The sequence below is a fragment of the Bombus pascuorum genome, chromosome 8 (assembly GCF_905332965.1).
Source record: "Bombus pascuorum chromosome 8, iyBomPasc1.1, whole genome shotgun sequence".
NCBI lineage: Eukaryota > Metazoa > Arthropoda > Insecta > Hymenoptera > Apidae > Bombus > Bombus pascuorum.
In genome coordinates, this window is record NC_083495.1 from 6,246,962 (window position 1) to 6,274,146 (window position 27,185).

Here is a 27,185-nt window from a genome sequence, read left to right on the forward strand (position 1 = left end):
CATGATTATTCTGAGTCAGCAAAGGTTTCACAATTAAGAATGCGGTGTTTACTGAAATTATATGTAATCATATATTTTTGCATTTATTTTTATATCTGTATCAATAATTCGTGCCATGAATTTCGTGGCGATCGATTGATCTGGTTACAAAATAACATGTGATTTGCTTTAAAAAAAGACGCTCATGGTCCATCGATATTATCAAAACTTTTGAAGACCAAAATTATCGCGATTTTATGCATGCTGTGTTTCATGCGGACAGTGTGTCGACTCAATTTTAAATTACAATTCTGGAATTACAATTTCCGATCGCGCCAATAGCACACGAGAAACACGAAAACGTATACGTAGGTTATTCACTTCTCAAATAGAAGATAAAGCGGCTATTTTTCTACACGTGTAGTTCGTGTTCATTTTCTACACGTATTAATGCGAGGGGCCGCTTTCATTTTAAATTTCTGCGGAATATATAATCTTTAAATTTTGCGCAAAGTATATAATATATATTTTTTAATTACTCGTTCCCTACAGATTAAGTATTCGTGTTCAACTTAATGTACTTATAAATAAGAAAGAGAAAAGTATGGCTCATCGTAATCTAAACGACGCCAATATAAAAGTAATTAAAATTACAATACTTGCAAAATATCATCCCTTAATAAGGTATACATTACACGAATGGAATCATTAAGTATCAAGCTAAAAGAGAGCACGAGAAATTCATTCTTTTACATAACATTTTTTTCCTTTCTTTTTCCTTGTTTGGATACATATCCATTTTTTAAATGTTGAAATTTGCAGTGAAATGTGACTAGTAAAACGTTAAGTGATATAAAGTGATGAATCTAACATATCGTAGAACGTAAGTACCATTTTGAAATCCATTTAATAAAAGAAAACGAGAACCGTGTACTGATTGCAAGGCATCAATTAGTATAGTGTATATAATTTCTTCTGTCTTCCCTTTTCTTCATTTTACACATTGTACTACAATTATTCCACGGTGTATCTAACGTTCAACATTCGTGACGCTCCTGCGTACACTGCCTAAGTACAAATCACAAGAAATCTTTAGAAACAGCTTATTTTCTTTCCTTATATCTAGCAGGTTACTAAAATATCACCGGCAAAGTTGTAGAGCGAAATTACTTATCACGATAATTTCTTAATTACAAGTGAACGATTTTACGAGGGCATAATGTAGAATCCACTGGAGCACGCGATAATATTCCTTACGATAAAAAAAATCAAAGTTATGAACCTCACAGTTATGTTAACTTCAAGTCTCAAGTAGAGAGAATTATTTCAACAAATACGAATGTAAAGAGCAACGGTTTCCAAACAATTAGGCAAGCTCGTATATCATAAAAAATCTAGTAACATCAGTCTTCTGTTCACAAGAACTTCAATTCAGAGTTGCAAATTGAATGCAATTATTGTTCTATATATAAAAATTTTAGTTTGAGACTGACAAGTGAATATTACATTTTTGCCAGTTTTGATTTTAGAAACTGTTGCTTGGACAAGATTTATTTCACCCGATAGTTGGGATACGAAGGAAAAGTTTGATCACAGAGATGGGCAGAAAAAATCATCGTTTCTGACCGTGAGAACTGAAGCTGATGTAGATCAACATATCGCTTTTGTGCTTTCACTCTGGCATACAACTTTCCGTAAAGTCAAACGCAAGAAGGAGCGAGGAGAACCGAAGCGTTTGCGCATTATTCGACATATTTTCATAAAAATATTCTTTGAAACATTACAACGTATATTACCCTGAGTGCTATATCATTTCTCTCTCGATACGGACCAACTACCAATTCTATTTACATAGATACAGAGATATTACGAAAAAAATAGACATATTTCCCATATATATATATACGTACGTATGTACCTATATATGTATATAATCTTAAATTGCCTCTCATTCAAGAACCAAACAAAAGAATACATATTTATAGCTGTTCAAAATATGAAACATAGCTCGTGTGCTTTCTTCTTCTGTTCAATGAGTGAACGTCGATTACGTTACGCTTCCTCGGAAGTATTTGATCGGGATTTGACAAATTTCCCGTTCTTTTCCGGCGATTCGTTTAAAGGCTGAGAATCCTCTTGAATGGATTGTGGATACTTTTGGTCGGGATAGTTCCATGCTTGGATATCACCCGTACCGAAAATCTGGTAAACGATATAAGTGCCACACGCGACGCATGCAGTTACCCCAAAAACTTGCCTCCATGCGTCCAGAGTTTGCTGTAAAAAGAATTCTCTGTTATTTTTGCGTACGGAGACTAATTGTTGCAGATATTGCGCGAGGAAACTAGGCTTAACCTATTCATGAGTAGATGATTTCTTTATAGGTATATGATAAATGTATTGATTGAAAGCTTACGAACGAAGAGTTCGTGGATTATTATAAGGCGAAGGAGTTAGGACAATCCAGGAATATGTAGAAAATCTAAATACGATTATTCATATTACACGAGGGAAATTTATATGGAAAGAATGAAAGGGAGCGGGACTTAAAATAAAATGTTCACTTACGCTTTTTTCTGTGAGAAGACCAGCCACGACTGGAGATAAGAAACTGGCGGTCATGTGAATTGTCTGTGCAAATGCTAATACTGGACCTGGTATCAAAAAGTCATACGATAAAGAGATGTTTTACGCGATATAATTCGTAAGATTGACTTTTAGTTTGTGACTTACCAGCAAAATTTGGTGCGATATCGACGATGTTGGCCATCGCCCCTGCGTAGGCAGCAGTGATCAGAGTAACGGCTATGAACCACACCATTAAAACAAGAACAATGTTGCAGCCCAGATAGCCGATCAATACTAACATTATACCGGGAATTACTTGCGCTGCGGAACAAACAATTCCAGTGTTAGTTGATTCGTGGTGAACAAGAATTTTTGAAGTTTGAGGTGGTTTTTATAGAATACGTACAACAGGCGGTAAAAACTTTCCTGACATTCGTCAACGACAAAATCTGTCGCGTCATGAGAACGTCAGCTATATAACAGAAGGCAACGGAGCTGAAGTAGCTACAGATAAACGGTAAACCAGACAGCACTCCATTCTAAAACAATAGCAAAATTCATAATAAGAAGATAATATTTAACAAGGTGTGAAAAAAGCGTTTTAGACATATACCGCTTGGATACTGAATCCTAGGACTGTCTTCATGTACATTGGTCCAGATATAATAAAGATGTAATGCACCCATATCCTTCCGAATGTGGTAATCCCAATAGACCATGCTGGCCAGGATCTGAGAATGAAACTCCACGGAACCGGCATGCTCTTCGAATAATAAAAAATTCGTTGAATTAAACAAAAGTTTGGAATCATTACCATGGAACCTACGTTTAACTTAACGAATTTTGAAAAATGTAAGCTTACAATTAGAGAAAGTACTGTTTTTCAAAATTAGGTCCAATCCAATTTTTAACCAATAGAGTAATTTTTCGCAATAGCACAGAGACTCGAATATTGTAGTGGCGAAAACAATCACTTACCTCGCTTGCGTGAACTTGATTTACTACGCTGCCTTGTATGTATCGTAGCTCCTGCTGGGATATTCTGGGATGCGCAGCTGGCGTGTCGAAGGCGAAGAAGTACCAGAAAAGGCACCAGACGGTACCGATGGTGCCGGTCGTATAGAAGACCGCTCTCCATCCAAAATGCGCGATGATGAATCCGCACAGTGGATAGGTTATCCCAATGCCGAAGCTGAACCCTGAATATAGATAATCTAGATGTTAGGAGTAGCTCACCCCACGACCCGGAAGGAAGCTGAAACATGATGCTTGTCGAATGGCTTCGCCTTGGCTCGTGTACGATTCATGCGTGGCGACGATCGCTCTTCAGCGGTGGCGTATACATATACAGCGTTTCACCCTGTAAAGCGATTCAAGTAGAGACTTAGTATGACGGGATGAGGATGAACGCACGTGACGATGCTGGCTACAGTGGGACAATGAAACTTCTATACCTGAAAATATATCAAGAGCCAAGAGCAAAGTGCAACGAACCTACGCGATATCGCATATACGTATATTATACTAACATTCTTCTCACTGGATATTTTCAATAACATTTCGATTCATTGGAACGATCAATAGTATGTCGAATTGATATGCCAAGGAAGTTCACGTAGATCTATGTTTCTTTTCTTTAAAATAGAAAAGTATATTTGTCCAGTTTTGCAGAATGAAAAGAACCAAAAGGTAAGACCGAATGTTGATTTCATTTAACACTTCGCACACGTATGTACTTCAAAAGTGACACAACTTAAACAAGTTTTTTGGCGAACCGAGAAACTATTTAAAAGGTTACAGAGAACTATTCAATAAACACATGATGTTTGTAGAAAAAAAAAAAGAATCCAAGGAACATTCTTAACCGTTGAAATCTATCTTTGACGGTTTTGATATTATCGCAGTACTGGATCCATCTGTAGAAAGACTTCCTTTGATTTCAATGATTTTTAGATACGTTGTAGAAATAGATATTTCGAGCAACTTCTTCCTATACATATAAGCGCTGTACTTTCTTAATTTCCAAGATATTTGCAAAAAATTGCCGATATCACTATAGTGAATTCTGCCTGTAACTGTGCATTTGTGGCAGCATATGTTTCAACATCGGTTTGATGATCGTGTCATCCAAGCGAGTTCAGCGCTTATGTACAATGGAAAGAGTTGTTCAAAATATCGATTTCCACAACCTATTAAAAGATCATCGAAATCAGGAGAATAGTCAGTCCTTTCATAGTTTCATCCACAACTGAATAATATATTTTGAAATATATATGCTATCGAGTAACAATAAAATTTGCAAAATATTATTCTTTTCATCGTGCAAGATTCGATAGAAACTGGATCGTTCTAATCTCTTGAATCTCTTTCAAGATAATTTTCTTTATCTGAAATCCAGCCTTGATTATTAACATGGTACAGTGTTTCATGGAAAATAATATGATCTTCCGTCCCTCTGCTGATACGTTAACTCGCATATATCAATTGTAATCAAAAAATAACGATTGTATTACGTGCGATCAGCAAAATAAAAGACATTCCACATGGACGATTTGTGTAATCGACAACAGCAGAGAGATATTGCACGCACCAAGGCTAGGCCGTTAAGACGCGAATGAAAACAAACAGAAAGAAAAAATAAAGAAGACGACATGAAACATCGCTATATGTTATATCGTTGCGTTACATAAAAAACATTATCGATCGTTTCCGGGAAAGTTTGAGTGAGAAGGATGATAACTGTATCGGTCGGTCGTGAATAAAGGCGTGTACGAGATTCTCCGTGGCGGCAGAACTAGCATAGAATAAAATGGATAACGATGAGAAATATTAGCGTGTACATAAAACATGTTGCCACCGAGCCTGACTGATTCAACCAGCTGGAAGTATACTCGGCCTTTCTCATGCTGTTGAGCGGTTGCTGTTGAGTATACCTCGGTCCGGCGAATGCAACCACGTGGAGCTTAAAAAGCAATCAGACAACAAAATGAAAGAACCGTTTATTTCTTAATAAAAAATTTGATTGACACGCACATAAGCATATCTGTTGATCCGTGAATTTTAACTGAAAAGAACAAAATCTTTCGTTTATTTTTCTCGTGTTTTTTCGTTTTTTTTTTTTTTCGTTTCGAACAGGATAAAATGTGTTTCTCATTCGAACTTCCGCTTCTCGTATTCTGAAAGAAGCGTCAGATCATATTAGTGCATTATCGTTGAAAGCAAAAACAGAAAGAAAGAACGACGAACAGACACGAAATTGAAATTGGATTTATTAGATCCGCGTGATTCCGGCGTCGTGCGTGTTGAAATGTCGCTACAATACACAAGAAGAAAGGTTATTAGCGCCGATGGCACTCACCTTGGAAGGAAGACATGAAACGCGACCGTTCCACTGGAGGAATCCAGTGTCCGACGATGGCGTACATCGCAGGCCACGTGAGTCCCTGTACACACGTAATATACATGTTTCGGACGGTCATAATAACACCAATTATCGATCATCGATCTTCGAATTTCACTTTCATGCAAGATTCTTTATACCTCCATGTATTTCTCTTTTTTATCGTAAAAGGAGACTTACACTAGCAATGCCCTGTATACTACGCAGCGCGATCATAACTCCATAATGAATTCCCGCTGCAGAGGGCATCAGTAAACTACAGATTGCCGTGATCAGCTGCGAACCACCAAAAACTGTCTTCGTGCCAAAGTACTGCGTCAACACGCCACCGACTACTTGTGACAGGATATAACACCAGTAGAATGAGCTACTAATGGCTGACTGTATGGTTGGACTCCAATCAAATTCCCCTTGATCCTGCGTAAAAAGATAATACCTGTTTCTCATTTTATGAATACAGTTTTCAATACTGTTTCTGCAAAAAATTGCATCTGAGATTAGACATTATATAGGGTGAGTCAGTAAGAATGAATCACCTAACATAACTCGTAACCTATTGGCTTTATCAAAAAATATTTGAAATAAAATTCACTGTATTCGATGGACCTGATTGGGTGAATATAGCTTGATTTTTTAATATCTTATGTTTTTTGGGGTATTAAGGTAACCTGTAATTTTTTAAACGGTACCGTATATTTCTTTTAACCTTCGATCCAGTCGAAAGGCCATTAGTTTAACAGATATTTTGATTACGATTTCTCAAATTTAATATATGAAGGACGAAGATCCTTCGCGTCTTTCCTTTTCTTTCATACGCTAAATTTGTCAAATTGATGCAATTAATTGAATGCTAAATTAATGGTTTTCCGGTATAGATTGATACTGTCTTATAGAGAATATTCAGCTGGATTAACTAGTGTCCCAAAACATCATCTAAATCACTATAAATACCAAAAAAATAAAGGTCATCTCAATATCTCAAAAATATATTAGAAAAATATTAGAAAATCTATTCAAACATTTATTTAATAATATATATATAAACAATATTTAATTCGTCAATTTTAATTCTTGAATACAATACGTCCTATTTCGACAGTTTTTGTATACAGTCAATAGATAATGAATTATTTAAGGTGATCATTTTTACTGACTCATTTTGTAAATGACAGTGCCAACCAGTTGTAATTATCACTGAATTTGATAAACTTTGATAAACTATCACAATTACGTAAAAAGGTACGTATTTCGTGAACAACCTGCCTAATTACTTCCTGATATATAGTAAGCGTATCATGATATCAGTTTTAATCACCATGTCGATTACAACTCGAAGGCGCAATTTACCACGACAGTTAAGTTTTATTTTTAATGAAACTTCAACGCTTTTCGCAAAGAGGATCGACCACGTAATATTACGTGGACAACATTTCTAATCTCCTGGTTAAGATCAATCGTAATCGATATGACCTACGTAACGCAATCATGCTACGTGCCGCCATTACAGCAAAGCATCTACCAAACTATGGACTTGTTAGAAAAAAAATCAACATTATAATTATATGTATGATGTTTCGAAGATTCGACATGACAAAAATAAATGAAGAACTTTATAAATTTTAATATTGTGAGAGTTCCTTTGTGTGTAACTGTTCTTTTTGAAGGCACATTTCAAGAAACGATGTTCGTTCGTAATAAACGTATACGACCTTGACTTTGTCTCGTTGATTTTGCAATTAAAAAGACATTCGCGTGGCGCCATGTCGCTCAAGAATCCACACGATAAACGATTTCTCATTTATCCATAATAATACTACCTCAAGTCTGATCGGTGCGCTGTTGTTGGTGAACGATGTGTTCGGCGTTACGTAACAATACTGGGACGTCACCGTAACATTGGTATCCGATGTCGTGGATGGTGGTTTCACCATCGCCACCATGGCGATGTTGATATCGTTCCTCATCATGAACGAGACCGTGAATCCCGAGAACGACAGCATATAGAGCACCACCCGTGCCGGCACCAGGTCTGGAAACGCGAGCATGCTCTGTGATCCACGTACTATCGCCTTAGCTCGAGCCTTTTAAATGCTCTCTTTCCCTTTTTCTAACGATTCGACATTTTTTTCACACGAAACTCCTACTGTATTTCACAAAATTTTTTTTTCCTTTTTTTTTTACATTTGATAGTTTGAAGAGTCCTTTACCTCTCAGTTTTCGCAGGCTGCAGGGTGATCGTGTCTTATATATGGTATGATCTTCGTATCTGCATAATAGATACAATTGATATTTTTATATGGAAACCAAGGAATCAGTTGAGTTATAGAGAACGAAAGAAGGAGATAAAAAAAGAAAAGAAAGAAATGTCTCGACGACGACGGTTATGTGCCAAATGGGATCGGAAAAAAAAGTAGATTCAGAATGTCGTCAACGAAACATCCTAGCGAAGGTAGCTGTTCCTTCACTCGTTTCTTTGTCGAATTTTTTGGATACCCGGAATCGTGTTAAAGAGACTTTTCTGTCCATGCAAGAATACCAGTCCAGGAGAATTGATCCAAGTGAATCGAAGGAGAAAAATATTTTTCAGTCAGCATGTTTGACAGGTGGCCGCCCGAATCTACTTATTCTTCGATCTTAAAATAGACTCGGTGTTCACACTCGTCCTTTCTCTCTATGCTATTGTTTGTGTGACGTAAAGATACACAACTCGCGGTAAACAATCCAGTTTAATGACAATGATTAACAATTACAGCGTCATACTCATCTACTCGATGTTATAATCAACCATGAGCTATTCTGTTGCATCGACGAATAAAAATATCAGCATTCTTACCTTTGTGAATCTTCCATTTTTATGCCGGTTGATAGCTGTTCCATTGAAAAGTATCTGGTCGTGGAGCACCTGCGATTCAGAAATAGAACGTGAAAAAATTAGATCTTTGATATTTATGAGATTAATTAAAGATCAATCAAAGGTATCTCCTGATGTCTAGATGAATTAGATCTTAATCAAATTATATTATACGTTAATAGAGCCTAAGCGGTTGTTAGAAAGAATTATGCAGTGGTAGATCACTGGAATGCTAATAAGAATTAATGTACATCATTACACTACTGCTAAATCGCTTCGACGATTTAGGCATTATATTCATTCTATCTCTATCGTCATTATCATACCACAATCAGACTGTCTATTAACCGATTAACGTACATAATCGATTCACGTGAAACTGTGCAATCGTTTATCTACGCACTTTTACATCGATCACGATACAATGATATAGCAATTTCTCGCAACGTATCGATCTAGAAAGATTTATTACATTTTTATGTAACTTCCTCACGATTATGCATTCATCAAGATTCCTTGTCCCATTCGCATAACAATTATATATAATTCGACTGTAATTATACAAATGCCGTACATAGTGACAGTTGCTGACTCTAATTAACTTCGCGATTATTGCTTCAGCGTTCCCTGGTAACAATATGCGTTTATTTTCCTTGTCTCTATTTATCTTTCTTTCAGATAAAAATAGATACAACACAAAATGAATATGGAAATGGTATTTTGCAAAACATATGTAAGATGACAAACGAAGCCCGTTTTCGACTTCTTTTTACTTAACGATTAGTTTTCTTGACTAGCTCATGTCACGCGTCTTTATTAAAGAAATGGGATCGATAAGGAATGAAACGTTCAGAATTTAATAGTGTGCTTGTTAGGGCACAATGAAATTCCTACACGAAGCTCATATACGCGGTATTCGACGAACGCTATTCAAGATCCACCGCCCTCGCGAATTATCGAAGGTTGAACTGTTAGACAAGGCAGAAAAGCTTATGCGTTGAACAATCGCGTTGAAATATTCCTTTCGAGGAAACGTTGCCGCAGTGTTCTTGAAAACGTTTTCTCAAATTGTATTGCGCTTTCTGTAATGGCTATGTAACAATCGTGTACATAGCATCCTCGCACTTAGCTTGTTTACGATGAAACGATTTTAATTAAAATCGCATTAAGGGATAATTGAAGACAACTATATGAAATATATTAGTTGATTAACAATAAGTATATTATATATATATATATAATAACTAAGCTATTATAAATATATTAATGATTACTATGTTAGCATAATTTTTTATTTGTTTGCGACTAGCTCGGTTTGCTAGAAAAGAATGAAAGCTATAACATTTAATGTCGTAATTTTTCGTGACTTTCTCAGCGACCAGATTTCTGCATCTGATTCATTCTACAAATGCATTCTCACAGGCAATATACTCGTACGTAATAAGCTACAGTATTGAAATCACGACGAGTTTTCATAATATCTTTGTTCCTACACAGCGTGCCTAATAACACGTGCTCGAGTGACATAGTCCTGTTATCTGGTTTTGCATGGGTTCTGCTCTTCTATTGATATTACACAATGGAGCATTGTTGACAACAATCTTTCGTTACATATTATCACGATGTTTCATGCTTCACGGTGGAACAATCCACGATATAGCATGCAACCTGGGTATCATATCAACCTCTGTATCGCATGGATCATTTCTGCATCCTGAGTTACGATTAATTAATGCGAATAGTTCTTTGAATTTTTAGCTGCACTTTTTATGATATCCAATTTACATTTAGGTTATTCAATAACATTTTAAGGAGAGATTACGACGAAATTTCTTGTTAAAAGATTTTAAGAACTGTTCTCATTTGAAATACTGACGTAGGCGAAATGAAATATTTGTTTTTTAAAATTATCTATAGCTGTGAATAAGCAATGTCATCAAAATCTTAATCGCGGTTCCTTCTGATATTGTATTATCTTTGTGTCAAAACTGCTAAAATAACTTCACTCGGCTAGTTGATTTGAAAAATTCATGAGACTCCAACATTCGAAGCAGTATAGTGATGAGGCGAAAAAATTTACAGACTTAAACAAATAAAATTTTGTTATTCGTAGAAATTTTTTCCCGTTTTCACGACTCCTGTCTGCGAAAAATAAAAGAATATTAAAGGAAATCGAACGGAATACTGAATAAACAGATACGTAATCGCGTCTATCGTAATCTAATTCGATTACAGTTCTATATTAATATTATAAAGTGCAAATGTCTATACCTGTACGTAAATATGTCTGTGTTTGAGGTAATCTCAGGAATTATTCAATCGATTTATAATCGTACATTTGTAAAAGTACATTTCCTCCAGGTGGATACAGGCTACATTTTACTACGTTTATTCTTTAGGGAACCATGCAATGAGCACAAATGCGACACAAATCGGATTAACACAGCTTTCTATTATAAATTATATCTATCATATATAAAGTAAATTAATTATAATCTAAACAAATAAATTATTTTTACTTTGCGATTCTAAATTCACTGTAATTTATTTCTTAATTATTTCTATTATAGAAATAAGAAATAATTATTTCTATTATAGAAATAAGAAATAATTATTTCTATTATAAATTACAGTGAATTTTTAATCGCGAAGTTAAATTCACATTAGTTCTTTGAAGAACCGAGAGACAGGCTACTTACAGCGTCGAAACACGTGGCCAATTCAAGTCTTCTTGATCAATGTCCACTCTTGTCGACAGTATTTACACCGAAATGACGAATCTCGGATCAACTTCCAAGGAAATAATGAGTTCGGTGCCACGAGCACACCTGTACTTTCCACAGCAACGTTTATGCTTTTAAATGCTTCACCTATTTTACAAATGATACGAAGGCGAGCGCAAATAAATCAACACTATCAATTCGCCCACTCTCATTGCTCAAGTAAAATAATCTCATAGATTATTGAACGAATCAAAATGTAATAAGTTTGAAGATTATCCAATTAAAATTTTTATCGCAGATTCTATTCTTGGCGATGAAGTACGCAAATCTACGCAACAATAATAAATACTCAGTACAATAGAATACACGCGAAACAATAGAGGTTTCGAATTACAGTTCGAAGAGTCACGTCGAAACAAAACAAAAGGAAGTCTCCAACTGATAAATACGAATCACAATACTCGATGACTGGTGTCAAGAAGCAGAAGAACTAGAGGCGTCAAGAAGCAGAGAGACTAAGGAGACGTTGAGGAGTCGAAGGAATCATCCCGGACGAGAAGAACGAACAGCCGACACTGAAAGGCGACCAGACCACGAGGCATTGACTATCTTCCAGGCCCCACCACCGCTTCGTTTTAATCGACTGTCTGTCGGGTAGGAAGTCCGCAAGGATTGCAAGCTCACCGCGAGCAAGGAAACCTGACAATAACGATGACATTTTATGCTATGATAGCTCGGCTGATAGCGAAATAACGTTGAGATGCTCCTCTTTGCCCGGATGTCGTGTCAACGCGATCAAGTAAACAATGTCCAATACGACAAAGAATAATAGGTGTTAATTGGAGTTCGAAGGCGAACCATACGATCATTCCAGCTACTTATTACTTTTCGTTATGAAACTTGATGAAATTTGTCGCCACTCGCGTATCGTGGGGCCGATTTTGTCCCGAGTGCTTTTGCGTTTAGAGAATCACTAGACGCACAGTAACGTACGATAGAAACTTTCAATGAACTTTCTTCCATTTGGAATACTCGTAAAGCATAAAGAAGGTAGTTAGTATATATGAAACACGAAGAGAGTAGTTAGTAAATCAGTTTGTTTGGCGTAGAATTGTATCCATGCCTTCGTCGCAGCGATAGTTCCTAATTTTATAAAACACGTGTTTCGCTTTTGAACTGGAACAATTTGAAATTTAAAGGCCCGTGTGTATTGTGGCAATGCGCATGAACTAAACATGTGATTAACGAAGCGAAGAGAGTGTGATTTTGATTAAATGTATTTTGCATGCATGAGTCTTCCGGTATGGAAATGTTTGAAAACCAATAATATTGAAAATGATGGTAAAAATAGAGGCGTAGATCAAGCATTAGGAAACGTTACGATTATGTAATATGCATATATATATGTGTGTGTGTGTGTGTGTGTGTGTGTGTGTGTGTATGCATATTACATAATCGTATAATATATATATATATATATATATATATATATATATATATATATATATATATATATATATTATACGATTATATATATATATATTATACGATTATATATATATTATATGTGTGTATATATATATATACATATATTCGGAAACAGAATAAGTTTTATGTATCAAATATTTGAAAAGGTTTTGTTATAGTATAAATAGTATATATATATAGTATAGCATATATAGTATAGTATAATATAGCATAGTATATATATTAGGAAACAAAATAAGTTTTATGTATCAAATATTTGAAAAGGTTTTGTCATAGTATAAATATATTTATACTATAATATATAAATATATTTATATATTTATACTATGACAAAACCTTTTCAAATATTTGATACGTAAAACTTATTCTGTTTCCTAATAAGTTATCAATGGTACGATAACATAAGAAAAAGGAGAGAACACGACCCTTGAATTTTTCGAGATATCGACATGATTCTGATGAAAAACTGTTCTTTTTCGGTCATGCTTGAACGCCACGAGCGGCGTTCGTGAAATCACAAGGTCGTCACCATGGAGCGGGTCAATTTTCGCCGATCGATTAACTAACCAACTGACTACGTGGAAGTTGTGCTATTCGTTTGCTTTCTGCGTTGGAAACACCGACCATTATGTACAACAGGTGTCACTCGATGTTTCACTTCATATGCACCATGTCGTCAGAAACTTTATGCAGAAATCGATTCTAATCGCCAAACGATATATGGTTAATAAGAAATGCACTGTTAGCATTTGATAGATTCTGTAATATATTTATTATCAAACACTACATAGTAAGGGTGTTTGTCCAAATATTCGTTGATGTAACAATAATATTTATTTTTACTAAGTCTGTAGCTGCACGTTATCCTTAAAAATTTTCTGTTTTCTGTTATATTTCTGTTTTCCATAATTGATCTGGATCAATGGAAGTTTTAGAAACACAGCGCTTCATAACTAACAAAATCTGTCGCAATAAAAAAGCAACTGTAAAAAATTATCGATGATAAAGATGCGTGAAGAGGGAAAAAGATAGAATTGTTCCTCGACTTCATCAATTCAATATCTGTTTGAAAACCAAACCCGATTATTGCATGAGGTGGAAGAAATATTTATACGCTAAAGTTTGTTCTCGGTTGCATTAAGCTTAATTATTTCTTAGTTGACCCTATTAAGCTGTATGAGTAAGTCGGGTCGCACAATTCGCTCCATGGAAATTCTTGAACCGGCCGGCGCGGCGTCAAATTAGACATGTGACTAGTTCTCGTGACATTATTGACTGACCTCAATTCTCCGATTTATCGGTTTCCAGAAAGCAACATGTCTATTTGCTTATCTAAGTGACGGAAAGTAAACATGCATACATGCAACGTGGAGCTCGTATTATTGAAACGTAACAGGAACACGATCTTCAACTTCTCTTGCCTAGTTAATTTCACACACAGTTATCTTGTTCATGTAAATGACGTAAGGATTTCATGCTGCAAGAAAAATGAAGGATTAGGAATTATAAATGTATATAAACTGGGATTAAGATTGTGGAACATTCTGTTTAGTTATAAATAAAAACCTATGCTTCAATGCATACATATATACATAATGAACAATTTATAGGTACTGAAACATTCGAGAACATCGTGTATACAGCAAGACCGGCAATCTCGATAATCAACGCAGCAGTCATAAGACGATTGACACGTAATTAGTCTGTTACGAAGGTGCCACAGGTTACATCATCCAAGATATCGACGACCATGGAACTAATTTCGTTTCATCTACTAATGGTTTGATATAAATAAAAATTCTCGAAATATAACTACTGTATCAATAGTTCGATGGATTCTAACCTCGTCGTATTGATGCTTGCCCGTGATTTCGAGGTTATGTCCGTACGAGAACGGTGTTCTCGGGATGGATGCGGCACGTGGCCGTGGCCTTCGTAGTCAGAAAGGAGAACAGGGGAAAGAAAACAATCGATCGTGATAGTGACTCACCCTGGTCAGGTTTACTTCCGGCCAAGAGTTGTTGAATTCCGCGGTCCTCGTTCTGATTCACATTTTTAACCGAGAGCGGATGTTCCGCCAAGCTTCACGCATTCACCAACATTTCTTTGGTGGCAGAAGAGATCGTGCACACAAGAACTTGGAACTGACATTCGAACGGAATACCCGAAACACACGTTCACCTACACAGCATAGAATCACGGCGTAGAACGATACGGCGTTTCTGGAAAGCTCGTCGTACCGAGGCGTAATGATCACGTGACACAGGCGCGAATACGCTCGCGCAGCGATCGATTTGAAACCGTTGCGTCGTCGTCACACGGCGCCGCGTTCCCTTCTTTGCTATTACTGCTCCAAATCGAATCACGAAACGTCCATCATCGATTTTGTGCCCGAATGACGTAGATGCGGAGGTGTTTGAGCGAACAAGGTTGAAAATGAAATTTCATTCTGTCATCTAACGATCGATGACGTAATATTTCTTTCGTGCTTAAATTATGACTGGGTATTAATAACTCAAAGGAAAGAAGGGAAAAAGGTATTGAATTAATAATAATAAGTGATACGAAACATGATAATTGAAAACAAATTATCCAAATTCTTATCTTATGATTTCCTACCTTAATATTTCTATATAGTTGCCAGTAGCGAATGTGTTAATGTGGAAAAGCGTTAGGGTGAAATGAAACTTAACAATTTTTTAAAATTTGACTTTAAGTTTTAGATATAAGTAATTAATAGAAATAGTTGATAGATAATGGAAAGTGTAGTTAAGACAGTTAGCACACTTGATATGATATTGCAAAAATTTATGCTATGTAATGTGGAACAACTGTGAGAATAAATGTTTATTTGTATTGTGCAATCTTTTGTACGCTAATGAATTCACCGAAAAACTATAATAGCATTATGATAATGCTTTTTTTCTTTGTTCACACAGAAATGAATTAATTATTCATATATTTACATTAAATAGGTCAAAGTCTGTTTGACACGAAGGTCTCGTACTTTCACTGCTTCGGACTATTTCAGAAGATTTATCGACTGATCGATTCACCTTGACTAATCGAGAGTTCTGTGTTTTTCCTGTTTTACAGTCTGTATATTCTAACGGCGGATTCCAGGGATTTTTATTCCACATAAACTATAACCATTACCATTAATTAAAATTCCCCGAACGAGGCCATTCAATGTACTGAATTTTGCAGCAATAAAATATTCAAAGTGTGTGGTAGATACGCTTCAGCGGTTGACGTTAACTTCACATCGATCGTTCGTTCGATCATAAACTGTCACAAACCGCGGAGTTCACGATCGATCCCTCCCTGCACCTCGTGTACTTTGAATACAACATCCGGAATCGCTTTCGGAAAATTCGATATAAAAATTTCCAATGTGAATGATGACAAACTTGTTCTAAATGTCGTCACGTACATGATGAGCCAATCGAACAATTTCGCTCATCCACGAAAAAAACCTGCAAAGTGCTCTCCGACTACTACTTCGCATCACAAGTATTTCCAACGTTGTACACTTACGAACATAGTTAAAGAAATATACTTCATGATATTCCCGTTTTTTATCGAAGAAGAAAAATTCTAACGCGATATAAATATAATTTTAACGAGCAGACAGAAACCTCTAGGTTAGGCGATTACATTTTCCTTACCTGTTTGTAGGCTAAAACGAATTCCCTCGACCGCAACTTACATAGTCGACGACGATGAATGTATAGATCGACTGCAGAGTGCGTCGTTAGAAAACGCAAGTATCCTGGCATCTAGGGATCGTCAGAGAGACATTAATCATAGCAACAGAAGAATCGATAGAACGGTAATTACGCAACCATCGATATCCTTCATTATTCAATGGTATCGTCCAACTTGAATTTCCCTGGCCTATTTTATGCGTCATTTTAGACCTCCAACACAGCATTCAGCGGCAGAAAATTTTGGAATTGTCATGCTAGACCAACGAACATCTACGTACCGGAAAACTCCGTAATTCAAGAAGGTAATTTGTTAGAAACAGAGATAATTAAATACACGCGAAGAGAATAAAAAAGCTGTCTCGTTTGGTGTTGATATGTAACTGGTTGCGTGTATCGTCGTATTCATTTATCTAATCACGTGCTCTTTAGTGGATTAATTAAAAACTTAATTGGTCGTGGAAATCGGCGATTGCGATCGGAAATTCTATCCTGATCCGCAGACATTCGTTATTGACGCGTCATTGCTAGCCTGTCGAAGATGGGAACAAGTTTCTAGCTTCGAGGTCGAATGTTTCTAACTTTTGACTAACCATAGAAACTAATTGTCTCAGAGAGCGAATTCATCGATACATTAACGAAGCAGTTATACAAGGTCGAAAATCAGGTGCAGAAGGTGCAGTCTAACTTAAAGAGAAGCGAAGAGCAAATAAAGTTAAAGGACCAGGAAATTTCCCGATTGAAACGGAAGGTTCTTCGCTGTTTCCTTTATTCGTTGTTTATTCGTCCTTTCATTTTTATGACGATTTACGAATTGCTACAGGTCAAGGAGTGGGAGACAAAGAGCAAGAATCAAGAAACACTACGAAAGAAGGAGCAGCAGCAGCGGCGCATGCAAGCTGATCATTCGGAATATCTTTACAGAAGATGTTTAATGCTCGAACAAAGAATTTACGAGATGGAGGTTAATTACATGTGCACGTAAAACATTTTATTGTCAGAGTTGCATTCTTATTTCTTTCAACGTCATCGTGTTTTCATTCTCGTACAGAAATTCTTGGCCGATTACGGTCTGGTCTGGGTCGGCAATACGAACGGTTCGAAGCATCCTGAAACGATAGCCAAGTAAATCGAGTATACGTTACTATTTCAAGCGATCGGCACCCGATCGAATTAATGATCAGTTAGCCGTGCCTTTTAGCAACACCATCGAGACTTGTTACGAGCAGATTATCGCAAATATTGACCAGCTGAACCTGGCCGCTGGGAAGGGTGAAGTTCACGTGCAGCATAACGAAAGAGGAAACGGGGCCACCTTCAAAGTAAATATTTATTTATGCAGTATTTTCACACAGCAATATTTATCTTATATAAAATAATTTACGACGAGTTAAACGTGAATCTTCCTTGAATTCTATTTTTTTTTCTATCTTGTATTTTTGAAGTTCCCACAATTTATAAAGTATAAAACAAAAAAAATATATATATCTACACGTACACACACGTATATTCTAGATATTTATATAATTTGCCAGGAATGGTAAGATAGATGAATTCCTATGCTGTTTTATATTACATGTTCTCATGAAACAGGGTTACGTGATCGTTTTTCTCTTTAAACATTCTATGAGACGCTAATAGGCATGTTACATCGATATTTGCACTCGTAACGTCGGTATCAATTTTCACCGTCGATTCTTTGGCCCGGATGTATGCTAAGCTGATGTTAATCGACAGAACCGGTTACCTATGCGAATAATAATATCGAATATGAGTTACGAGCTCGGCAAATAATTACGGTAAATTCTGGCTTGCAACTGTTGTGAGTCAGTCGCGATTTCTTAGCGTTTCTGGTTTTTGTGGTGATAATTTAAGAATTAAATACATATAACATGTATTATCAAGATGGAGTTTAATAATATATGTCCCTTAATTGTTTAAAGACCGCATCTTGCATGTCATTAAAATTTTACAAAAATGGAATGATAGTTCAAGACGGCCCATTACGATCCTACAACGATCCAACCACGATATCGTTTCTACGAGATATCTTGGACGGTTATTTCCCTTCTGAATTGCAAGAAACTTATCCAGAGGGTGTACCATTCAAGGTGAAATTTCAATTTTAATTTTTATTGAGAAAAAAGGAATGCGTTACTTTGAGGAGTATTCTGTTAGGTAGAGGATCAGAGAAATCAAGTATTCTTGAACTCCGATTTTCCTGGCCAAGGTTATCGACTGGGAAAAGAATTAGCTGATAATACATCGATGTCGTCTAGACCTTCCACTCGTAGATTTATTAATAATCAGAAATCGGCTCGTCGTGGTACCTTTACGAAAGAAAAGGATAGCCTATATAATTTTGATCTTTTTAAGGAACTGACGCCTGCCACAGCTAGGTATAAAGATTCGGTTAAATCTAAATATATAATCTTTTAATGATTTACGATTAAATACAAAATTCATTGATAGATCCACGAAACCAAAAACTCCCTCAGAAGCTCCTCCTTTAGAGATGTATGTTCTTCGTTCCCAAATTTTGGCATCTCACAACAATATTTGCTCCGACACTCATTTACAGTCGCATATTAACGCAGAGCTCGGTTTGGGCGAAAAGAAATCGACTCGAAGAGAAAAAGTAATTTTTATGAATCTTTTTTACGAATCATCGAATCTCCTACGTTCATAAGGTTCACTTACAATTTTATTTCGTAAGCGTGACACACCTAAAAATGGAGACTTCGATACATCGGTTCGGGAAATTCCTTTAAAATCCAAAGGTATTATGAGATTTCCAAGCTCTGGTAGATGTTATCACAGTTCCACCGATAGAGCGTCCAAATTATCGCCAAAGTAAAAATTAATTAGTAAATCATGTAATAACTTTGATTGATATCAGTCTGTTTTTACAACGTTATCTTTCATTTAGTCGATTGGATAACGCGGATGAGATTCTCAGGCAGCGATCAAGATCCGCCAGCCTACCAAACTCCCGATTTTCCATTACATCAAGGTCAGCACCGAAGGTGAACGCCGCCGATACATCGCAATTTTCGCTTTCTCAAGTGCATCAGCAAAATACGGCTAGAAAAAATCAACGTGCTCCAAGGTCTGCTGCACCAGTTAGGAAGAATGCAGGAAGGAATGCAGTAAGAATATAATTCTTTTGTAATCGGGTGACTAAAATAGTAAATCTTTCTGGCTTTTCAATCCTTTCAGCCTCCTATTCTACATCAGATCAATGAACCGTCTGGAAAACCAGGCGAATTCCGATTGAAAGTCAGGTCTTTGAACGGCGGTACTGTTTATTTGGTACACGTGTCTGCCGACGAACCGATAGCTCGACTTTATCAATTGTTAGATAGAACCATGGCAAGAACTGTCCCTCGAGGATATAAAATTGTTCTCAGCGGGTAAAGATTTGTCCAGCATTTTCGTCGTAGAATTTTGATTCCCTTCGAGAATTCTTAATTTCAGTATATATATATGTTTATTTATATTTTTATATTCTCAGTTATTCACCGAGAAGATTGGAACATCTAGGGACAACTTTAAGAGAAATCGGCATCACTAGAGACAGCGTTTTGCATTTAGTGAACGATTGAATTTGCAACTTTTGTATTTGTATCGTTTAAAAGAAAAAAATATTGTAAAAATATTAAGTTTGTAGAAAATATATTATAATATAGGAAAATCGATTTTTATCGTTGCATGATAAGCAAAGTTGCGAGATCTTAGTTTGCAATGGTTGATAAAAGAGTCTCACAGCACTTTACCATTGCTGGATATTGATATAATGTGATATAATTCCTACATTCGCCGTAGTAAATCGCAGAGGGCGTAAGAAATACTCTCATTCTTCTCAAGATCGGTATTTCAGAACGTGAAACATGAAGTTTCATACAATGTTATGTCCTGTACTTAGTCAATGCTATATTGTTTGCTTTATCAATATTTATCACCCGAAAGCGGTGTCATAAATATACGACTATAAATACAAGCTCATGCACTAGCGTATAGCAATTAATTTCAGAACACTAGTCTTCTCATGTCTTGGAGGATCGTTGATTTATGCTTAGCCTATTGGTCATGTACTTAAGTGTACATGTACCTTCCTAAGATGCTAGGTACATACCTTTACAATAATGGAACCTCAGACGCTTATCTTTCATAACGCTGCAATGTAAATTTATGATCTTCAGGATGATAATTCACTCTTATCGATCCAGGCTTCTAGAGGCGATAGAAAGGATAACGTTTTAGAGATAGATTAGATAATAAATTTTATAAATTTTAGATTAAGTAAACGGTGAGATTAATGACGCGGAATTTGTAGAAATATTAAGGAGGGAGAGAAAATTCAACGTGGCTTCGCTTCAAAGCTTAATATCAAGACGCCTTTCACAAAGCTACTTTTAGAAATTTAATTGCGAATTCCTCGAGCTTTCGCTGATGCTTGATGTGAAAAGGCGAAGCTGTACCATGATTCGCAACATAGACTTTTAAAGAAGGCGTCGACTGTTCGTGACGTTGATGTCTCATTACTCGTTTTCACGATCCAAATCTCTAGAAATATCGATGGTTTCCTGCTCTAGAAACGTTTCGAGCTTTGCGCACTGATAATGGAATATTCAGCGATGCCGTTGCAAACTTTTCCATGCGTTTCATCGTGCCAGAGAATTTCCATTCGTTACTCAACCACGCAAACTGTGCCTGACGAAAGTTGAATCGTTACAAAAAGTTTGGAGGGCGAAACGTCGCGCTGAGGCAACGACGAATTCTCTCCTACTTTGGAAATTGTCCTTTGCGCCGAAAAGATAAGTCTTCAACATTTCCGGGAAATTCCTATTGCAGCGTTTTTTGAACTATTTTTTCATTGTTAAAATTCTTGCTTTTTAGAATTATTGGCCTATTTATTTCTAGAATGATTGACGCATTTGTTTTTAGAATATCTGGTCTATTTATTTTAAAAATAATTTATTTATTTATTTTATGTATATAAAAATTCGTAAGGTGTCGTGGATAGTCTTATATCTGAGCATAGACCCAATAATAATGATCGACGAATATTTAACATCGACATGTTCACGATAAGAAGAACTTCTGACCAATGGCCTCAGTCATTCCTCGTATTTTACCAGGCGATAACGCGGCAGTCTTCCGGAAAGTCACGATTACCGGTTGCGACCAGAGCAGCGGGGAGTTCATCGGCTACCACTTGTCTTCAGCAAAGATTAAAGCTGTAGAAGCGTGCTGTTTCTTCCAAGTACACGTCGATAGTAGCCTACAGACATAGCAGACCAAGAACCAGCCCTTAAACGTTCCGCTCATTTCGTACGATTGTGACTTCTTTACTCTCCCCTTTCCTTCCTGATGACACCGAAAAAAAAATGATAGTCTCGTGGGGTAAATGCCAGAGAGATAACGACCTACGTAAAAACTCGGGGCGTTACGTTACGCTCGATTTACTTGACCAACGGCAGGTAGTGCGCGTTCAAAGAAACATAGATATCCTTTACATTTCGCAATGGACCCGGTCAGAGATAAGCAGGTTAAGTGAGACCTATCTCCTAAGGTTGGAATGAGGAACGATCGGGATGAAACACGACTCGAAAACCATTGCTTTTCGTTTTGGGTGTTGGTTATCGGTTTGTTTCGAGTTCGTTGCCACGTGAAACGAACCTACCGTTTGATTCTTCTACTCGACAACGTCGTAATTCGATGAAGTGGCAACGAAGTGCAAATAGAATGAAAATAAAGATGCAACTCGACCGTATTTAGATTTTAATTACGCGGAAATTAACGCTACCGGGAGGAACAATTAAATTACGACTAACTCTTATAATTATAAGATTGTTCCAAGTTATGTGACGTTGAAGTTTTTAATCACTTTACCCATTCATTCCCGTTGACATCGTATTCCCCTTTCATTAAGAGACGTCTGATTAAATCGCTGAATAACCGGAATCAATTCGACTTTCTTACTTTTAACGATATAAAAGGCGGAAGGCAGGGATTGCTCTTTCGCTCTTTGTCGTTTTTATCGATAATTCCATCAATCCGTGGCCAAACGGTGCTGCTGGAACTGTCACCACAATCCGTGCAGATCCATCACGAAGCCAACGAGAGACTGCGTTTGTCAATCAACATGCAAATCGAAAGTTCCCACGCCACCCTTGGGGAATCTTTAAATTTAATCAGCCGGCATTTTCCTCGCGTATTATCTCCGTCTCGTTTCTGTTCATTACCACAACGTTGCCGAGAATGGTTGAATCCCCAGGGACGAAACTTTTACTCGTCCGGTCTGATTAAACGTCTCGAAAGAAGCTTTCTACGGGAACCCTCGATGAGGATTCTGTCCGTTCTCTTCGCACTTAACAAATAAGAAAATAGATTCCACATTCTCGATTCACTAACGGGGATCCAATGGCATTATGGATACACTTGAACGAATCGATATAGTAAGATTGGACATAGGATTGGCTCATGTAAAACTGTAAATTATACTTTGGAAGGTTCGATTTTATGGCTGATCATCGAACTGTTAACGATGACAGAAATTCATTGGAAAAAGTTACTGACACAGGTTATTATACTTTTTCGTAATAATCTGACATTCTTGTTTCTTAAAATGTATGGATATCGATGAGTACTTACGTGCCAGTTTAGCGATAATAAATCACTCGTTATAATCGTAAAGAATGACGGAACACGAAATGGTGCGTTTGAGGAAATTTCGAAATTGACGGACGAATCGTTCGATTCCCAGGATCTTCCGTCTCGTTATTTCTCATTTTTCTTCTCGCCTCATCGCTCCTCTTTCGTCCGTTAAACGTTAACGAGCTATATATTAAATCGCCGTTCGAAAATGAATTATTAAGAAATAATCGTTCGATACGAACGGCTGTTCGTCGTTACGTTAACAAGCATCTGTCTTACGTCCAATTTTTCAACCCTTTTTAGACCAATTCCACTCCCTTCGTTCCATTATTCGCAAATTAGACGCGAAAGATCGATTCGTCGTGCTAAATAACACGTTCCTCCTTGTAATTTACTAACGAGCCACCCAAACGATCAGACGCAGAAGGTTGTAGATGAAGATCGTGACGTATACTTTGAAGCATCGGGATATTAGACGAGCTTTCAATTTGCTTTATCGTTTCGAAACGTGATAGAGAAGGATTGAAGGAAAATGGGGAAATTCTGTCAAAAGGAAGGTTCCTGAAAATCGAGACATTTTGTCTGCTGGTCTTTACCTCGTAACGTGTCGCTAATCAAAAGAACACGCTATCGATTTTGTCTTGTCCTCTATCTGTCTCTATTTATCCTGTCCTACTAAAAACCTATTGCTCCAAAATTCCACCGTAAGATCCATTCAGCGTTTCTTCTTTCATCGTGGATAACAAGACCTCGTGTTCTCCATTCACGACGAAGCAAAACGTTCGACGACTTGTTCGTATTCCCATTAACGATCGAAGAAGCGGCAGGAAAGGATGGAAAGGGGAGAAGATTCATTTTATGGCGTAACGATATCGCAAAAATTAACGAGTACGCGTCGATTGGGAAGCGGCTGAGGCTCGATAACCGACGGCGATTCTTATTCCTTTTCCGGCAGGCCGCTCTTTCGACGATTCTCTCCCCTTTCATCTTTTTGCCCTCCGCAAGGAACGACGAATGGCCCAGATTTTAACGGGCTCCCTTTGACGCGGCGCGGTTAAATGAATGCAATTTTCAATATGGGGCGATGGAAGCCAGCCACTTCGCCGTGACAATTTAGTTCCACGCCTGAGATCCTGAAGGAGCGAACAGCCGGAAACGCTATAAATAGAAGAGAGCATATTCGAACAATTTCGGGCCAATTCCATTGGTAGAAATGATATTTCGACGTAGTTGACGGAAGTAAAGTGTTCTTGATGTATCTTGTTATATCATTTAAATCTTTTACTTCGTATAAAGGCAGAAAACTAATTCTTGGTTAATGATAATGGTAATGTAAGTCACATGGAATTGCAAATTAAAGCGTTGATAATCAATGTGCTTGAATAGCAATAAAGAACAATTAATTTTAAAGCAGCATTTAGCAAATTGAAATTATTTATGAAACACACTATTGTCAAACGCAGACTCCAAATTGAATCCGCGAAATTGCACTTTGGATTCACTTAATTATATCCGAAATTTACGTGACGCGGTATTAAATAAAGCCGCAAATGTTGTTTGACCAATAAACGTTTCGACTCTGAACAAAACTTTTCCTGGAAACGATTCTCATTAATTTCCATGATTCGATGTACGAGATGGAAACTCGTATTGGGTCAGTGGTGATTGAAGTCAACGAACACGCTATTAAGTGGGAAGACGGTGATATTCGAGAGACATTGATAGGCTGGCTTGATAGTCCCGCGCAGGAAATGAGATTTGCATAATTGACGTAGCGGTAGTGGTAAACGAAATTACGCTGGCCAAAGGAACGTAGGATCGATCTGAATATGTATCGAGGAATAAGCGATGATGATTGATGAACTATCGGTTCACTTGTCATTTTGTCCACAATCACATCGCTGTGTCCCTCTGTAAGCCTTCTGTCCTGGTTCCGATGGAATCGATGAATTTGTTAGCAGAGAAACGAAATCGCTGTTCATTGCTCCAGTCGTTTATTATCGTTCTCGTCGAATGCTCGGCTACGAAAGAAAGGAAGATGACAAGGGAAAGGTACATACAAGGATTGTGTGTTAAACTTGCGAATGATAGGTGGAATTCGTCTCACGAGGATTTGGGACATGGGATCGTTTTAATCGTGGTTTGACTGAGAATGGATGAATTTCATACGGAGATAGAAAAAGTGATAATATTCAGTAAAACATGTATATAACAACATTTAATTGTTTGTCTTATTTCGGAGAGATATGTTTAAGTTGACGATTCACTGCGTATCACATTCACTCGATCGAGGAGCTGAGAATCGAGAGAGGAGAAACTCTTGCAATCGTTGATCGACGAAATGAAATTTCCTTTTCGAGCTCTCAGAGCCTCCATCGCAAAAAGAAAGTCAACGTATTTCCAATTGCTACGCCAAATGTAGAAATGTCTAGATCGATTAAGTAAATAAAATTTATTTATTGAATAGTGGCACACCTGTGATGACGCGACAAGTATGTAGTTATGAACTGTTGAACACTCTCCCAACCAGCACCTCACACCTCAATTCATTCCCTCCCGGCAACGTAATATTCGTCGCAATAATATCCCCCTCATCTCCGCAAACGCTTCCGCTCTTCAATTTTATTTCATCGAAATATCGCAATCACGATGATTTCTAGTCAGCCCTCTCTTCGAGAACGAATCGTGCCCGCAATTTATGCGCTTCCGGCGTAGGCAAATCGAAATTCCGATCGCGACCTACGAACGAGCCGAAATGAGAGACACGAGAACAGACAAAGAAGAGCGAACGTCGGTTCGATAAACCCACGTGTCTCGACTTTGACGAGGGTGAGTCTCTTAATTAATCGACGCGGACGAAGAATTCATTTATCAGCAGGCTGGGATTAGTGTTCCTCCGAAGGCAATTACGCGAGCATCCCATACCCTAGACTCGATTATTTCGGGAACCATTGAAAATTTCTTGCCGTGTCTTTTCATTCGCTTCCGACAAAATGAACTCTTCATCAGTGACGTGATAAAGTTTCGGCAAATGTGTTGATTAATATCCACGACTTTAAATTACGCCCCCATTAAAATTATCTATGCAAATGAGAATATACTTATTTTTCGGCAGTGCAATCACAATATTCGTCGCTGTTTTCGTTCGCGAGGAAATTTGTGGTCGCATCGGTCGTCTCATTAGCAAATTACGCAACGTCACGCGATCGATAATCTGAGATAACTTAAAAATCATCGTCGCTGTTTGTCATCCATGACATCAGTATAGATTATCCTTTTTTCTGGCACGATTCGTTCCTCTTTCTTATCATACACGCTCAATCATACACCCTTACATCCCCTTCCCGTTGATATCGTTAATAACGTTTTAATAAAACCGTCGAACGACGTTCATTTCTCTTTTTCTTTCAACAAACATAGTTCCTTTTGTATATTCACAGTACGTATGTGTTTGTGTGTATCTATTTGTATGTTTGTGTTTGTTTGTATGTGTACGACGCGGTGCGCAACACTAAAAACGCTATCGAATACGCATCTCGATAACGGCGTCAGTTGTTCGAATTTCGTGAAAAAACGGTCACTGTACAACGTATCGTATCGTCTCGATAATAAACTGTCGATCGTGTCAAAATATGACTAGGTCTCTTACGTGTCTACGCACTTACCTATGACATTACATGTAAACTAAGTTTAAGATGCGGGTATGCGCGCGTACACCGCGTACCAACGTGCTCGTGTACGCGTCCATACGTGTGATCTTTTCCTTTATACAATCGTCCGGTAAAAGTATGTTCTATCGTGAATCACCA

At 37.2% G+C, this 27,185-nt stretch overlaps 2 protein-coding genes across 5 annotated transcripts; one reads left to right on the forward strand and one right to left on the reverse strand.

Annotated features, from left to right (window-relative positions):
• Positions 1 to 47: 47 nt before the first annotated feature.
• Positions 48 to 15,225, reverse strand: LOC132910124 (sialin). 4 transcript variants are annotated; one of them, XM_060965611.1, is made up of 12 exons: positions 15,000 to 15,225; positions 8,781 to 8,849; positions 8,155 to 8,213; positions 7,765 to 7,976; positions 6,128 to 6,364; positions 5,906 to 5,990; positions 3,526 to 3,746; positions 3,161 to 3,310; positions 2,954 to 3,086; positions 2,713 to 2,868; positions 2,548 to 2,633; positions 48 to 2,256 (listed from the first exon to the last, which is right to left on the reverse strand). In XM_060965611.1, exons 2-12 carry the CDS (start codon positions 8,822 to 8,824, stop codon positions 2,032 to 2,034), a joined length of 1,608 nt encoding a protein of 535 aa, XP_060821594.1. In that variant the 5' UTR covers positions 8,825 to 8,849; positions 15,000 to 15,225; the 3' UTR covers positions 48 to 2,031. The 4 variants fall into 4 exon arrangements, with proteins under 4 accessions (XP_060821594.1, XP_060821595.1, XP_060821596.1 ...); XM_060965612.1 differs by lacking the exon at positions 15,000 to 15,225 and adding an exon at positions 11,498 to 12,170; XM_060965613.1 differs by lacking the exon at positions 8,155 to 8,213 and having other exon boundaries at positions 15,000 to 15,224.
• Positions 15,226 to 15,428: 203 nt separating this feature from the next.
• LOC132910119 (uncharacterized) lies at positions 15,429 to 20,412 on the forward strand. The gene is made up of 14 exons (XM_060965603.1): positions 15,429 to 16,522; positions 16,688 to 16,841; positions 16,928 to 17,021; positions 17,331 to 17,467; positions 17,540 to 17,680; positions 17,768 to 17,841; positions 17,918 to 18,038; positions 18,660 to 18,827; positions 18,895 to 19,115; positions 19,189 to 19,354; positions 19,433 to 19,569; positions 19,646 to 19,865; positions 19,936 to 20,129; positions 20,231 to 20,412. Exons 1-14 carry the CDS (start codon positions 16,443 to 16,445, stop codon positions 20,319 to 20,321), a joined length of 1,998 nt encoding a protein of 665 aa, XP_060821586.1. The 5' UTR covers positions 15,429 to 16,442; the 3' UTR covers positions 20,322 to 20,412.
• The last annotated feature ends 6,773 nt before the right edge of the window (positions 20,413 to 27,185 follow it).

Excerpts from the sequence above, each read along its gene's own strand:
- LOC132910124 (XM_060965611.1), bottom strand. The coding sequence starts at position 8,824 with ATGGAACAGCTATCAACCGGCATAAAAATGGAAGATTCACAAAG. Across the intron at positions 5,991-6,127 it reads GTATACAGGGCATTGCTAGT|GGACTCACGTGGCCTGCGAT; the intron begins GTAAGTCTCCTT and ends ACGTGTGTACAG. Across the intron at positions 3,747-5,905 it reads TTTCATGTCTTCCTTCCAAG|GGTTCAGCTTCGGCATTGGG; the intron begins GTGAGTGCCATC and ends ATCTATATTCAG.
- LOC132910119 (XM_060965603.1), top strand. The coding sequence starts at position 16,443 with ATGATGAGCCAATCGAACAATTTCGCTCATCCACGAAAAAAACCTGCA. Across the intron at positions 16,842-16,927 it reads ACAGAAGAATCGATAGAACG|ACCTCCAACACAGCATTCAG; the intron begins GTAATTACGCAA and ends GCGTCATTTTAG. Across the intron at positions 20,130-20,230 it reads TATAAAATTGTTCTCAGCGG|TTATTCACCGAGAAGATTGG; the intron begins GTAAAGATTTGT and ends TTATATTCTCAG.